The following is a 15583-nucleotide window of genomic DNA, read 5'->3' on the forward strand; positions in this document are numbered from 1 at the left end:
ATTCCCATGAATACGTTGGATTTGGGTGCATATATATATATGTGTGTATGTGTGTCTATATATATATAGCGTAGTAAATTGCACTATGGAACTATGAACATGCGAACATGTTCATGACAATCTCTGTGCTAGCTTTTCTCCTTTTGGAATCTGTCAGCAACATCCTATGAACAAATAGTTGAGGGAGAAGTAAATCAAGGACAACAATTCTTTATTCAGAGAAAAAGATTATTTAAAAATCTTAAATTTATTACATTTTTACTAATTCAATTACAAATATTTTAATTGTGTCAATTGAATTTTAAATATTTTCATATTTTATTAATCGAGTCAATATCATTAATTTTGACTGAAAATTGTTAACATAGATGCTAATTATCCTACTTGACATGACTAACATTGATGTTGATAAATTTTAATAACTTTTGATAATTTTTTCAATTAATTTTTTTCTTTTTAACTTATGTCTTTATTCCTTTTTCCTTCCGCTAGCCATCACCTCACCTCACCTCCACTAACCTGAGGTGAGGGCATTCCTTACTAGGGGGTGGGGTGTGGGCAACCCTCGCCTTCTCTTAATCTGGCGAAGGATTGTCCTTGAGGGAAAAAGTTAAACAAGAAAAAGAAAAGAAGAGAAAAGAGGAAAAATTAAAGAAAGGAAAAAAATAAATACTTTTTAAAATGAAAATATTATTAAAATTGTCGACATTGACATTGAAAGTTTTATATGAGATGATGGTGTTCATATTAGCGATTTCGATCATAATTTAATTCATTTAATAAAATATGAAAATATTTAAAATTTTAATTAATATATTAAAATATTTATAATTGAATTGATAAAAATGTAAGTTATGATTTTTTTTTTCAAATAATTTTTCCTTATTCAGAGCGATGCGATAATTCGGGATTTGCTCTTCTTGCTACATTAGAAATCGCAACCTAAGGACGATGATCAGCCTACAAAGAGATTATCTACTAAAAGCTAAGACAAAGATTCGTATGTAGAAACATGCGAACTGGTCGGATCTTAACTGACGCAGCTTCTATTGCACTGTTTTGTACAAGAAAAAGGCAAAAATCAGTGGCTTTCTTCTCGGACACGGATAGCTCTTCGACCCCATCCCATCCGACCAAGGGGGAGGGGAGGGTCGTAAAAAATCTAGCCACTGGCGCTGGGGGTATGCACCAATGATTGATTGTCATCGGGAGCGACAGCCACGTGTACCGATCCTTCTGGCTTGAATATTTGTGGGCAGAGGAATGCTAAAGTCCAGTGAGCAGAGGAGGTGAAGTATCAGGCTGAAATTAATATGTATGCCTTCTTTATTTTAACGTGTTGATACTCACGATGTATTTATTTAACTTGTGCTCAGTAATATCCTCTCTTCATTTTACATCCAAGGAGAGTGTTCATTTATTGATGAGAATTATTCTCTACATGTTCATTAAATATGTAAATGACGGTGGGCTTCGCAAATCTATTTTTCATTTTAATGTGTTGGTGTCCACATATTATGCGCCGCCAATTGGTATGGTATGTTTTTCTTGTCGTTAATGTCTAATGATACCTTATCTTTATTTAAAATTCTGGTGATGCCAAAATCAGGACATGAATTGTGAGTAGTAATGGACGAGAAATAGAGTTATGGGAAGGTCGTAAAAAGGAAGGGAAATCAGAGCACCAGGGTCGCCAATAGAGATTGAGAGACCGGGGTGACGATATAGACAATTGGGGAGGCGCGGGGGTTCTGGAAGCTTCCGCTGCATTCTCTCAATTCATCACCGGACATAAGTCCTGAGCTCCACCGCAACAGGCACCGCACAAAATCACCACGACCACGACCACGACCACGACCACGACCACCGCCGGCATAACAGGAGCAGTTCAGATTTGGCAGATTGTTTTGGACATAAGAGCTAACTTCTAGGGCGAGGGGGGATTGGTGGGTTGGGTTGGGTTGGGTTTGGAGAGATGGGGGTGGATTACTACAAGATGTTGGGGGTGGAGAGGGGCGCCAAAGACGACGACTTGAAGAAGGCCTACAGGAAGCTGGCCATGAAGTGGCATCCCGACAAGAACCCCAACAACAAGAAGGAAGCTGAGGCCAAGTTCAAGCAGATCTCCGAGGCTTATGAGGTGATCCGCAAGTTCTCTTTTTGCCCCCAGTTCGATTGGTGGATTCTTTTTTATTTGGGTCGGTCTCGGTCATGAGACTGATTCGAAGTTAATCTTGTTTGCTTCTCTGTCGGCATTGATTGAAGTTGGAAATTTGAAGTGTCTCTATGCGAATTTCCTTCTAGATTAAAAGTCTTGACAGTATGATCGTGCACCCAGATGATTGATGTTGTTGTTTTGATGGTTTTGCAAATCAATGACGCTTCTGAGCTTGTGATGAATGATGGTGTTGTTTCAATTGAATTGCTTGTAGGTCCTCAGTGACCCACAGAAGAGAGCAGTGTATGATCAGTATGGCGAGGAGGGTCTGAAGGGTCAAGTGCCGCCACCTGATGCGGGTGGCCCTGGCGGCGCTACCTACTTCTCAACAGGAGAGGGGCCTATGTCGTTCCGGTTCAACCCCCGGAACGCGGACGACATCTTCGCTGAGTTTTTTGGGTACTCAGGCCCCTTTGGCGGCATGGGAGGGATGGGTAGCGGCATGGGAGGGATGGGTGGTGGCAGCGGTGGTGGAATGAGAGGGTCGAGGTTCTCAAGTAGTATTTTTGGGGATGATTTCTTTGGCTCCTTTGGAGAAGGAGGAGGGTCGATGCACCAAGTAGCTCCCAGGAAAGCTTCTCCTATTGAGAACAGGTTGCCCTGTAGTCTAGAGGATCTCTATAAAGGGACTACCAAGAAGATGAAGATTTCCAGGGAGATTGCTGACATGAGTGGGTAAGTCTGAGAGGCTATCTCATTTAAAGAAATTACTTGTTAGTTTGTCAAAAATGTATATTTCTTTGTTCACGAGAAATCCACGAGTTTTTGTTCAGTGTCGGCGGAGAGAATATGACGGAAAGCTGGAAACTATTTTAGGAATGCATTAATTGTCTAGTGCTACTCATTTGTCTTTTTGGATAGAACTAAGAACACGACAACGGGCTTAATAAGGAAATTTGATATCGGAGACAATTAATTTCGTGACGTTGTCCATGTTAACCTCATGCACTTGGGGTACCTAAATTTACGTGGTTGTATCCAGGGCTGATCATTTTGTTGGTTAGCCTACTTTTTTCCTTCTTCACAACTGAGACAATGCAGCTTGGTGTAACCCACGAATGATTGCTTGGGTTCATCAAACAGTTTCTGTTAAATACTATCTTACATATTGGGTGACTAGGAACCTTGGCAGGGTAAATCCTTGAGTTGGAGCACTTTGTCTTCAGTGACATCATGAAGAAGTTTTTGGCTAAAAGCTGTAATATTAATATAATTTGAAATATCACTGTAATTGGTTTATGCACCTTCTGTAGATAGTCCGTGTTGTCTATGCCACTGTACAGAGTTGTATTTACAAGGTAAAATACCGGTAAATAAATTTCCTACAGGTGCTTTGCCATGGATATGCAGTGTGGACGTGTGGGTTTCAATGATTATTGGTCATCATTCTAGAATGGAGCCGCAATCTCTTGTTGTCCAATGAACTTTCTTTTATGGATTAGTATTGAACTTGCTGCCAATATGATGCCATATAGTTGAGTAGTTAAATGGGTGTGCAGCGAAAGACATCCTGTCTTTTGGAATATATACAGCAATTGCTGAGTGCCATGTTCTTGCATTGCCACTCTCAACTCTTTGCAGGAATGTCTGCATTTTCTGCAATTATATGATGCAAATTTGGCACGTTATTCGCGGAAAAGCATCTGTTAGTGTCAATATAATTGCATACCCTGAATAAGGCAGAGTTTGTGCGGGAGGAATTACTGATGGTTGTTTGGTTACTGGCATATTCATGATAGACAATCTTTTGTGCATGCAGATGCATGAGGATTTGTCGGGAATGTTTGAAAGAAACTATTGCTGTCTTTTTTCCTCAGCTGAATTCTTACGCTCCATGTTTGATTAACTGGGGCAACGAATTCTGAAAGCTGGCAACATATCAACTTTTGATCTATGCTATGCTTATGAAAGAGTATCACATTTGAGTCTATGGATATCCTGAGATTAGATGGTGCATGTTCAGCTCTGAATAGGGTCATTGCATAACTACTCCTGCACCCTCTTAGGTTTTTAAATGTGAACCATGTGATATTGGAATTTTGTGAGGTTTATGAGCTTCTTGTATGATGATTTTATAGGGATATGGCCTTCACACTCTTGAACTTAGGCAATCACTTTCATTTTGGGTGATTTACATTACCTTGCTGCCTTTTTTTCTTTTTTTGGCCATGATGTATCCTTCTGACTTCTGCATATTATGGATTGATGCAGAAGAACTATGCAGGTAGAGGAGATCTTAACCATTGATATAAAGCCGGGTTGGAAAAAGGGAACCAAAATTACCTTCCCTGAGAAAGGCAATGAGCAGCCAAATGTCATACCAGCCGATCTTGTCTTCATAATTGATGAGAAGCCTCACAGTGTGTTCACCCGCGATGGAAACGACTTGATCATCACAAAAACCATATCCCTGGCCGAGGCCTTAACAGGTCTCACGGTCCATCTCACAACGTTAGATGGCAGGAGTTTGACCATCCCTATCAGCAATGTGATCCATCCAAACTATGAAGAGGTAGTTCCGAGGGAGGGGATGCCTCACCAGAAGGACCCAACAAAGAAGGGTAACTTGAGGATGAAGTTCAACATCAAGTTTCCAACGAGGCTGACATCGGAGCAGAAGGCTGGAATCAAGAAACTTTTGGGTGCTTGAGAAGATGTAGTTGATGGGAGTCCAAACGAGCTAATGTGAATATTAGGTCAAGTTGCTTGGTTTTGCAAGTCAACGAAATTATATGGGATGTTCTTTCTGGCATTAATTTGGGGTTTAGTTTATTGTTATACTTGAATTACAATCTTAATTGAGAGTTACAGGTTCTTTAAACATAAAAATAATAGTCTCGGTTGTGTTTTAGAGGCGGTATCCGCAGATTCAAGCAGATTACTGTCCGGTCGATTGATGTTGTTACCTGTATGTATGTAACAATGTATTAGAAATTATGTTTTACTTAAATTGTTGATACCGGCACAATCTGCTGATAGTGAGGCTTTACATGTTCCTTGTAACCGTATTAGTCCTTGCATTTAGCAAAAAGAGATGTGCTGGTCTGAGTCAAAGTTTATGGAATGAAGAGGGACCGTGGGAAATGGTTACCGGATATGAATATGTTATGTGTGGATTTTGGTTACCGATTGAAGGGACTGTCCAGAACTTAGCTTGGACAAAGAAGATAGGGAGCTGCGAGATCCTTCAATCCCCCTTGATGTTTGTTGGCAACGACGAGAATTGCAAGAAAAGCGAAGGCTTCTTTGCCTTGCTCGCTTTTCTTATTCGATGAGTGAACAGCGGCAAACTTCATTGCTTGCTCACTATCTCTGCGGTAATTCAAACCTCAGTCCAAGTTTGAGGAGTTTGGTTGAGCGTAAGTGATGGAATTGGCTATGGACGAGTTTACACTGCAAGTATGGTCAAGTTGCAGATCAAGCTTCTGTTATGCTTAATCTATCAAAATGTGACTAGACATATAAGCGAGATTGAAAGGACGACCAGGACACACTATTTCTACGCAGCCAAATTTCAACCCGTACGATTATTTCTGTCACCGTAAAATTACCAAACGGAGAATCAATGAAGATTAGATTTGGTGACTCAGTTGTTGCTAAGTACACCCTCCAACTTCATTTTTCCGCTGCTGCATTGCATTGTTCGTATAAAGAGGGGCATCAAATTATATGAAGCGATACACGCGCATTTCGAGATACAGATACACATAGATCACAAATGAAGCAGAGAGTAAGGTAACGATACATGCACACGATGTGAGGCATCAGGCACTTATTGTTGCTGCTTCTACTTCTCACGTGAAAGAGGAAAGCCAATTCCATGGCGTGTAGTTGGACACAGCAAAAAGAAGATGGAACAAACACCTCCGACTGCCAAAGGCACCGCCTCCAGGAGCCCCTTGGCCAGCTCCGACTCCACTGGGAAGAAGCACTTGATCACATTCTGATCAAAAAACGCGACGGCCATAAAGACCAGCGCCGACATGAATGCGTGCCAATAGTCGATCGCCTTCAACTTATATTTATCTGCATCAGCTTGTGAGAGCTTCAATGACGCAGCAATCACCCACAGCCCCTTAGTTGTGGCGAATCCATACCGGACCTTGCCTTTTGCGTCCCGGACACTGTCAGTGAAGCATAAAAGGGAACATGCAGTCGCACAGACTGCAAGAAGGCATATGGTGAGGATGTGGGTGAGAAAGCTGGTGCATTGGCCTTTGTTAGTGAAAACAGGAGAGAGAAGCGAAAAGACGAAGGTCGTGCCCGTGGGAAGGAGATTGGAGAGAGTTGCTGTGCCTTTCAGGGTTTTCCTCAAGGTCTTCTGGCTCCGGGTTTTTGGTTCTTTTTGGACGGGTAGCAAATGATCTTGGCCTTCTGGCATGGTTGGCCTAGGTATAATTTTTCAGTCCAGTGTATGTGAATAGTCAAAAATTCGAAGAACTATTTATAGATGTAGAAAAGCATCATATATGATGTATGCGACGCACAAAAGCTCTTAACAATTTGATGAACGTGACATGATGGGATGAGTTCACCAGTCTCTTTCTTGTGCGTAAAGGGGAAAGGAAAATTACTTCGGCAAAGACTCACACTGGAACAGGATAAGACTGAGGTGACAAAATTGATAGGCATGATAATTGATTAAATTGAATGGAACCTGACCCATCTTTAGCGGCCGATAGATAATATGCTTGAGTAGTCTATCTCAGGGCTCGATCTTTCTGTTTCCATTTAACAAAGAAATAGAGTAGTTGTTAACAAAGGGATAGAGCAGCACATGAGCATAGGCTAGGCCACTCGATAACTCAAGTTATTATGCCAAAAATTTGATACATTAGCCTTTTTAAGGAACTTCATCTGGGCAACGTCCGGATGCAAGCTTCTCTGAGAAATAACAACCCACTACCATCAAACGATATCATCTGCGCATCGGTCCCCAAATTGTCCTGGATGAGATTAAGCTGCAGGGCAACTTTAGTAAGGAAGTCATTAGCACTAGCACATGCAAATCTACTAAAGTACTTTATACTGAAATCCCATAAGACTGATTTTCATTACTTCTGATTTGACTAGTTTAACACTACTCTTTCTGGACATTCTCTCAGAGCAACAGGATGATTTAATCTCACTTAGCAATACAAAAGCTGTAGTAATGACTTCAGCGGGATGATAGTTTACAACGACACAAGGACAGTCATGTAACTGAGTTACAGGAAAGCAATCATAGTCCACTCCAATGTTTATCGGACATAAGTGTCCTTTTCCAAAATGGTCACCTGTCGTGTGATGGGCAGAGCATTCAAAATCAAAATCAAAATCATCATGTCCAATGTTCTCTTGGACAATGGCCTCAACATTTTAGTGGGGGAATCGAGGTAATGCAGCACTAGAGAGACTGGCAAAGGACCAACTACCAGCCCAACCCCAAGCTGAACGTCCAAGCCTTCACTTTTTCTAGGGTCAAAATTCTTTTAGTTCCCATCTAACTTTTACTTCTGGGCCTGAATCAGGAGCAAGTCCTTGTAAGAGCATTTTCGTTTTCTTTTGTTCAAAAAATCAACATTGACATCCCGTCACCACTCTTTCAGCCCTTTCAATGTTCATCTTCCCCTATGAGAGTGATCAGTGTTACTCGAAGCAGAGTTTAGTTTTATGAGAAAGAATGAAAAAGTACGTTCAGGAAAAGGTGAAAATGTTCTGGTACTAGGATGATATCACTGGCTCACCATAGATAATAAGACATTTAATTACTATTTCTGCCCATTACTCACAAGACGAGTTATTATCATCTTCAACAATCCCCATTTTGTGAAAAACTGATGCTTCCACGCAAGGGGGTATCAACACTGCCATTAAACCTTCAAGGAAGCCACTCTGACAAGTACTTTAACTTCATACCATGCTAGCCTCGGGAATAATTGTCCATTTTATCGCATGATTTACTTAGTATACATAATGAATTGGCCGAAGGAAAGTAAAGAGGCAGAAATTTTCTAATTTGCAACCGGATCTTTTGCTCGGTAGCCTAGCCAAGATAATTCTCTAATAAATGGTTTCTCCAGAACATGATTACTCTGTCATTTAATAAGTAAAATTTAACATGACATTCATGATGTCAGGACTTTCATCAACAATTGACGTTGATTTAGACACTAAGGTGGCGTGCCTCATAGGTTCATCCGTGCATCTCTATCTTGGTACTACCTCCATCAATACTAAGGCATCGCACGAATGCTTGCTTTGGTTGTCACCAGTACGGTCTATAAGAATCGAAATTTAATCAAAGCAAATTGGTAGCATGAGCACCATCACCACATGATATTCTATCTGCCTTTTCACTTTTCAGAACTTGACAAGAAAATTTTAAAGGAGGCCTTCCTAGCGAAATATGAATAATTCAACTAGGCACAACATTTTCACTGCCTTCCCACAATCAATCCTACGATAACCATTCACCACTAAAGTAAACATAAGCAATCGAGAGTCGACTAACCAAACTGCTGATTAGGATATGTTTTATTCGCTCATAGACTCTAAAATATCAGGGAAAACATAAGATAGCTTATGTATAGGATCCATCAATTTCTCTGAAGTACAGGATGATTTGAACGCTAAAGTTGTTCCAGACTTGCATGTGCAGTCAGCAAAATTGGTAAGCATGTACTAGCTACTCTTATACAATCTAGCTTACTCTATGTCGTTATATCTCATTAAAAGAATTAACTAATAAAAAAAGGGCTATGGAGCACCTATTATGAGATCGGAGGACGTGTCTTCAAGAATCAAGCATAATGGGCGTTGCGCAATATAAAGGGATTTATGTCACTTGCCAATCTACACTCTGCACTCACTGAACTCCTAGAGATATTTTTCAACTAAAGCACGGATTGTTCGAACCGGAAGACTTTAACATTCTACAAGATAGGCAAAAGATGAAAAAACATCAGGGAAAGATGATAAGGTTACTACAGTTGAAGAGAGAACATCTCAGGGAGAATCACTGGATTTATCCCAAAATCACATGATGCAAGGTCAATATCTAGAATCATTGGTTCCATCCAACCCCGAAAGAAAATTATCAGAGAACTCTGCTTCGGATGATCCGCTGGCAAAGTATTGCGGAAGGTGAACGGAGTAACAACGTCAAATGTTATACATTCAAACATAAGTCGGCCTTTGTTTTTTGAAACAAAACATGCCTTTCTTTCCAAGTAAGACTCATGGACGCCAAGGGAAGTAAGCCATCGACTCATCTGAATCGACTAACGCACCCAACATTTCAACTTCGACGATCCAGCAATCAGACGGAACCACCAGACAAGTCCCCAAGAAGAACTAAGAGAATTGGCAATCCAAAAATTCATGGGAACAAGATTTATCTGAGGAAAGTCTAATTATTTTATCCGTTAATGAACGAATACAACCCATTGCAATATTTCTACCATCGGAAAATCGTGACAACAAGCGAAGTACAAAACTATCAAAATCTCCGAAAGAACAAAAAGAACTGACAACTAGTCCTCCTTGTCCTTGTCTTCTTTCTCAAGATGTGTTTCGCCGGTTTTGGATCTCACAACAAAATATCTTTACTAACTATTATCTTTGGTTTTTATTTAAAAAGAGTTAGGTTTTGGGCTAGTTTTGGACAGAAAGGTCAAATGCAATGACACATATACATATATTTTGATTCCAATGAAATCATTCAATACGAATCTAGAATCAACAATATCGAATTTAGACTTCACCAGAATTAATCAATGGCTCAACTCCAACATGCTATTGAGAGTCAATTATGACTAGGTAGATTAGTGAACATAAAGTTAGAATCTAATCAACGATGCTGACCGATGGAAACAATATTGGGAGAGCACTGCTCCTAGGTGGGTATGAGGACACAATGCCAGAACCTAATCGACGACGCTGAATGATGCAAACAACATGGGGAAGGCACTGTCTTTAAATGGGCATGACACAATGCTGGAACTTAATTGACGACGCTAGATGGTGGGAACAAAAATATTTTGAGCAAAAATTATTATCAGGTACAAAAATGTCACCAAATTCACCCTTAGTTTCAAGTTGATGTAGACTATAGGTTGACTACTTGAGGTGTATTTGTAGACTTGAAATTTCAACTTGCAAGTTGTCTTTTTGTATGTTACTGCTGGAAGTTCCTTAATGACTTCAAGATTCCCACAGCAAATATTAACCGACTTCCCTTGCTCCTGCCTGTTGCATTTCTTTGTTCCCGACTTGGCAAATTATTTCTGCCAACTCTCTCCTTGGTAAGCATACTTCCTCCCTAAGCATGTGTAGGCTAGTCTGTTCAAGGACTTCCCAAAAATGGATCACCTTTTAGCACTTTCTTTCTTTCATTTTTCTCTCTCTTTTCGTTTTTGCCAAGCTAGCTTTCACAGATTGTTTGGATATAAGAACCCCCTGGTATAGTCCTCAACTTCAAGACAAGGGGATTGGTGGGTTAGAAAGATGGGGATGGATTATTACAAAATGTTGGGGGTGGATAGGAGCGTCAAAGACGACCACTTGAAGAAGGCCTACAGAAAGATCTCCGAGGCTTATGAGGTGACAACCGTTATTCTTGCAATAATCGCCGTTCTTGTTTTTTTGACTTGTTTCGTTTCCAGCAAGTTCTTTTTCCCCCTATCTGATTGGTAGATTCTTTTTTATTTTTGTCGGCATTAGTCGAGAGCTCTGATGTTTTTGGATGATACTGATTTGAAGTTAATCTTGTATGCTTCTCTGTTGGGATTGATTGAAGTTGGAATTTGAAGTTTCTCTCTAAGCGAATTTCGTTCTAGATTGAAAATCTGACGGTATAATTCATGCATCTAGACAATTGGTGTCGTTGCTTTTGATGCTTTTGCACGTTAATGACCGTTCTGAGCTCGTGATGAATGGTAGTGTTGTTTCAATTGAATTGCTTGTAGGTCCTCAGTGACCCCTTGAAGAGAGCAGTGTATGATCAGTATGGCGAGGAGGGTTTAAAGGGTCTAAAGGGTCGAGTGCCGCCACCTAATGCCAGTGCCCCTGGCGGTGCTACCCATTTCTCGACAGGAGAGGAGCCAACGTTGTTCAACCCCCAAAACGTGGACGATCTTGTTGAGTATTTTGAGTTTGTGAACTCCCTCGGCGGCATGAGAGGGATGGCTGGCGGCAGCGGGGGTCAAATTAGAGGGTCAAGGTCCTACAGTATTTCTCCTGGGGACGATATCTTCATCTCCTTATTCCAACAAGCAGCTCCCAGGAAAGCTCCTCCTGTTCAGAACAGGTTGCCCGGCAGTCTAGAAGACCTCTATAGAGGGACTACCAAGAAGATGAAGATCTCCAGGGAGATTGCTGACACGAGCGGGTAAGTCGGAGAGGCTATCTCATTTCAAGAAATTACTTGTTGGTTTGTCAAATACTGTATTTTTCTTTGTTCATCAGAAATTATACGACTTTTGGGTCAGCATTGGGTGAGAGAATATAACTGAAAGATGGAAACGATTTTAGGAATGCATCAAATGTCTAGTGCTGCTCGTTCGTCTTTTCGGATAGAACTAAGAACTAGACAACGGGTTCAATAAGAAAAGCATCGATAACGGACACAATTTTGTGCCAGTGCCCTTGTTAGCCTCATGCCCTTGAGGTACCTCAAATTTCTGTGGTTGTGTCCTTGGTTAGCCTACTTTTTCCTTCTTCCTAGCTGAGACAATGCAGCTTGGTGCAACCCACAAATGAAATATTACTGTAATTGGTTTATGCGCCTTCTGTAGATAGTTCATGTTTTCTATGCCACTGCACAGAGTTGTATTTACTAGTTAAGCGCTTTGCCATGGATATGTAGACTGGACGTGTAGGTTTCGGTGTTTACCGGTCATCATTTGGCATGGAGCCGCAATCTCTAGTTGTCGATGAACTTTCTGCTGTGGATTGGTATTGGAAATGCGGCCAATATGATTCCATATAGTTGAGAACTAGTTAAATAGGCGTCAGTAGCGAGAGATAGTCCATGCCCTTACGAATGAACATATTCGTGAAAAGAATAAAACGGCATGTTCTTATTGCCACTCCTAACTTTCTATAGGGATAGCTGTATTTTCTAAGAAAAGTTACCAAAAAAAAAAATCATAAATCTATTGTAATTGTGCTAATTTAATCATAAACTTATTATTGGCCAATTGAGTCATAAACATTTTGTAATTATATCAATTTAGAAAAACCGGCCAAATTTGGCTAGTGGGGACTAGCTATTGGGCCGATTGACATAGACAATTATTTAATAATATATATTTTTGAATTATTTATTTATTCTTTTCTTTTTCCTTCTTCCTCTTTCCTCTTTCCTCAAGCCGGTCGCCGGATTGAGTCGAGCTTGCCGTCGTTGGGCCAATCGCCAAATTGGCCAAAGGAAAAAGGATGAAGAAGGGAGAAAAAAAAAGAGGAAGAAAGAAAAGAAAAGAATATTAAAATATTGTCCACATTAGTGCCAAAGGCTAAATTTGGCCAGATGAACTGAATTGATACAATTGTAATGGATTTAATTTTTTTTTTTTGATAATTCTCCAGTATTTTCTGCAATTATATGATGCAAATATGGCACGTTATTCGCAAACAAGAAAATTTGCCTTTGTTGATTGTTTCGATATATTTGCATATCCCGAATAAATCGGAATTTGTGTATCCCGAATAAATCGGAATTTGTGCGAGGGGAGTTACCGACAAGATTTGTGCATGCTCTGCAGGAGGATTTCTTTGGGAATGTTTGCAAGAAAGTATTGCTGTCTTGTTTCCTCTGCTAGAGGCTTATACTCCATGTTAGAGTAACTGGGACCATGATCTAAACTTGCAAGAGTATCACATCACGTGTTGAGTCTATATGGAAAGATTTATGCGACACGTTCAGCTTCGAATAGGCGTTGTTGCATGAGTACTCTTGCTTTCAAAAATTAATTTCTTCTGAGGTTTTTAAATGCAGATCATGTTGTGATGTTGGAAACGTGTGAAGTTTATGAGAACCCCGTATAATGATTTTTTCAGGGTGGCCTTTCATTCTGTGAAGGTCTTGAACTTAGGCGGTCCACTTTGCCTCGGTGCTTTTTTTCTAACCCATCCTTCTGACTTTTGCATGTTATGGATTGATGCAGAAGAACTATGCAGGTAGAGGAGATCTTAACCATTGACATAAAGCCAGGCTGGAAGACTGGAACCAAAATTACCTTCCCTGAGAAAGGTAATAAGCAACCAAACGTCATACCGGCCGATCTTGTCTTCATAATTGACGAAAAGCCTCACAATGTGTTCACTCGAGATGGAAACGACTTGATTGTCACGAAACATATATCCATGGTCGAGGGCTTAACAGGCCTCACAGTCTATCTCACAACCTTAGATGGCAGGAATTTGACCATCCCAATCAACAGTGTGATCCATCCAAACTATGAGGAGGTGGTTCCGAGGGAGGGGATGCCTCTCCAGAAGGACCTAACAAAGAAGGGTAACTTGAGGATCAAGTTCAACATCAAGTTTCTAAAGAGGCTGACCTCGGATCAGAAGGCTGGAATCAAGAAACTTTTAGGGGCTCGAGAAGTAGTTGATGTCCAACGGAGCTAATTTGAATATCAGGTCAAGGTGCTTGGTATTGCAAGGTCAGAGAAATCGCACCTGATGTTTTTTTTTTTTTTTTTTTTTGGCAGCAATTTGGGGTTTAGTTTATTGGTATACTTAGGTTGCAGTCCTAATCAAGAGTTACAGACAGGTTTATGGAAAATGATAGTTTCGGTTGTGTCTAAGAGGCAATATCTGTAGATTCAAGCAGACAAGGTTGATGCTGCTGCTTGTATGTATGTAATAATGTACCACGTATCTATGCATGACTTATTTTATATAACTTAATCACTGATGCCAAGACGAAACGGTGATAGTGAGGCTGTCATGTTCCTTTCATTCGTGTTAGTCTTCGTGTTTAGCTAAAAGAGATGTGTAGGCTAAATCAAAATTTGAGGAATGAAGATCGACACTGGTAAATGGTTACATGACACGAACTGAATATGTCATGTTGTGAGCGCAACTTGATTAGTCGGATATTTTTCTTACAATAACAATTGAGATGCATTTTCATTATCAATTGGAAGAATGTCCTCATGACACCGGACGATTCTTTTGATCATGACCCGTGTGACACTTAAACCCGGAATCGCTTTGTTTGGCAGTAAGCCTTGCTCTCATTCTCATACTCAAGTCTTAGAGATAGAAAGTAGAGAGAGATGCTCTAAAATGCCTCTATTGCTCAAATGAAATAGAAAATACAAATGAGAGAGAGGGTCTCTTATTTATGAAAAAAGTTCATCTGATTACAACAATTGATATTCTACACGAACTAACGGTAGATGATGTCAATTCTCGTCTAATCAATCCGACAGTAGAGATCCACTTGATCTAATGATAGAGGACATCGATCCTTGTCATATTATTCTGACGATGGAGATTGGCTCTATCAAAAGATAAAGTAAATCCATCCTTGTCAAGCAAATCCGATGGAGTCCCCTTAGAATCTAATGACTTTGATGAGCCTTCTTGGACTGATGACTTGGCATTTCTTTAGATTAATGACGTGGTGGTGTTTGACCCGCGACACTCACCCCCTTGATGTTGTTGAGAAAAATAACAAAAAAAATTCTAAATTTATTGCACTCCTGTCAACTCGGTCTTCAGTATTTTAATTGTACTAATTTAATTATACATCTTTTTTATTTTGTCAATTAAATTTATTCAGCTATTGCCGCCGCGGGCGAGGTTGCCTCCCCAAATCTGGGCAAGGCCATGGCCACCCTTGCCTATGACCAGCAAGGCCCTGGCCTTGCCCGCCCAGACCATTACAAAGCTAAATCTGGGTGAGGCCAACCTCACCAGCTGCAAGTGAAGGCGGCAAAAGCAGCCATGGCCTCGCACTCGCTGCCGCAAGCCTCGCCAGCCACGTTAGAATTTTAGAAAATAAAAGTATGATGAAAAAGGAGGAAAAAAAAAGGAAAAAGAAAACTAAAAGCTTCTTTACCTTCGCTCATTTTTGTTTAAAACGGCAAACTTCATTGCCTGTTCACTGTCTTTGTAGTAATTCAGACGATAGTACGTGTTTGAGAAGTCAAGTTTAACGAGAGTGATGGAATTAGAATTAAACGAGTGTTTACCCTGCAAATATTTCAAGTTTCAGATCATGCTTCTGTTGGGCTTAATCTATCAAAATGTGATTAGAAATAAGCGTGACATTGCATGGATGATCAGAACAGGCTAATTTATACGTAGCCAAAATTCAATCCATACAGTTCAGGGATTTTTCTTTAAGAAAACAGAAGGGTAGTCGGTTTA

At 40.3% G+C, this 15583-nt stretch overlaps 3 protein-coding genes across 3 annotated transcripts; 2 read left to right on the forward strand and 1 right to left on the reverse strand.

Annotated features, from left to right (window-relative positions):
• Positions 1-1686: 1686 nt before the first annotated feature.
• On the forward strand, positions 1687-5207 carry LOC104440975 (dnaJ protein homolog 1). The gene is made up of 3 exons (XM_010053955.3): positions 1687-2140; positions 2433-2893; positions 4430-5207. The coding sequence occupies exons 1-3, from the start codon at positions 1976-1978 to the stop codon at positions 4866-4868; spliced, it is 1065 nt and encodes a 354-aa protein (XP_010052257.1). The 5' UTR covers positions 1687-1975; the 3' UTR covers positions 4869-5207.
• Positions 5208-6005: 798 nt separating this feature from the next.
• Positions 6006-6599, reverse strand: LOC104456912 (protein DMP7). The gene has a single exon (XM_010071817.3). The coding sequence runs from the start codon at positions 6597-6599 to the stop codon at positions 6006-6008; it is 594 nt and encodes a 197-aa protein (XP_010070119.1).
• A 3872-nt stretch (positions 6600-10471) lies between these two features.
• LOC104440986 (dnaJ homolog subfamily B member 1) lies at positions 10472-14035 on the forward strand. The gene is made up of 3 exons (XM_010053966.3): positions 10472-10801; positions 11167-11588; positions 13366-14035. The coding sequence occupies exons 1-3, from the start codon at positions 10706-10708 to the stop codon at positions 13829-13831; spliced, it is 984 nt and encodes a 327-aa protein (XP_010052268.2). The 5' UTR covers positions 10472-10705; the 3' UTR covers positions 13832-14035.
• Positions 14036-15583: the final 1548 nt, after the last annotated feature.

The sequence above is a fragment of the Eucalyptus grandis genome, chromosome 1, assembly GCF_016545825.1.
Source record: "Eucalyptus grandis isolate ANBG69807.140 chromosome 1, ASM1654582v1, whole genome shotgun sequence".
In the NCBI taxonomy this organism is placed as follows: Eukaryota; Viridiplantae; Streptophyta; class Magnoliopsida; order Myrtales; family Myrtaceae; genus Eucalyptus; species Eucalyptus grandis.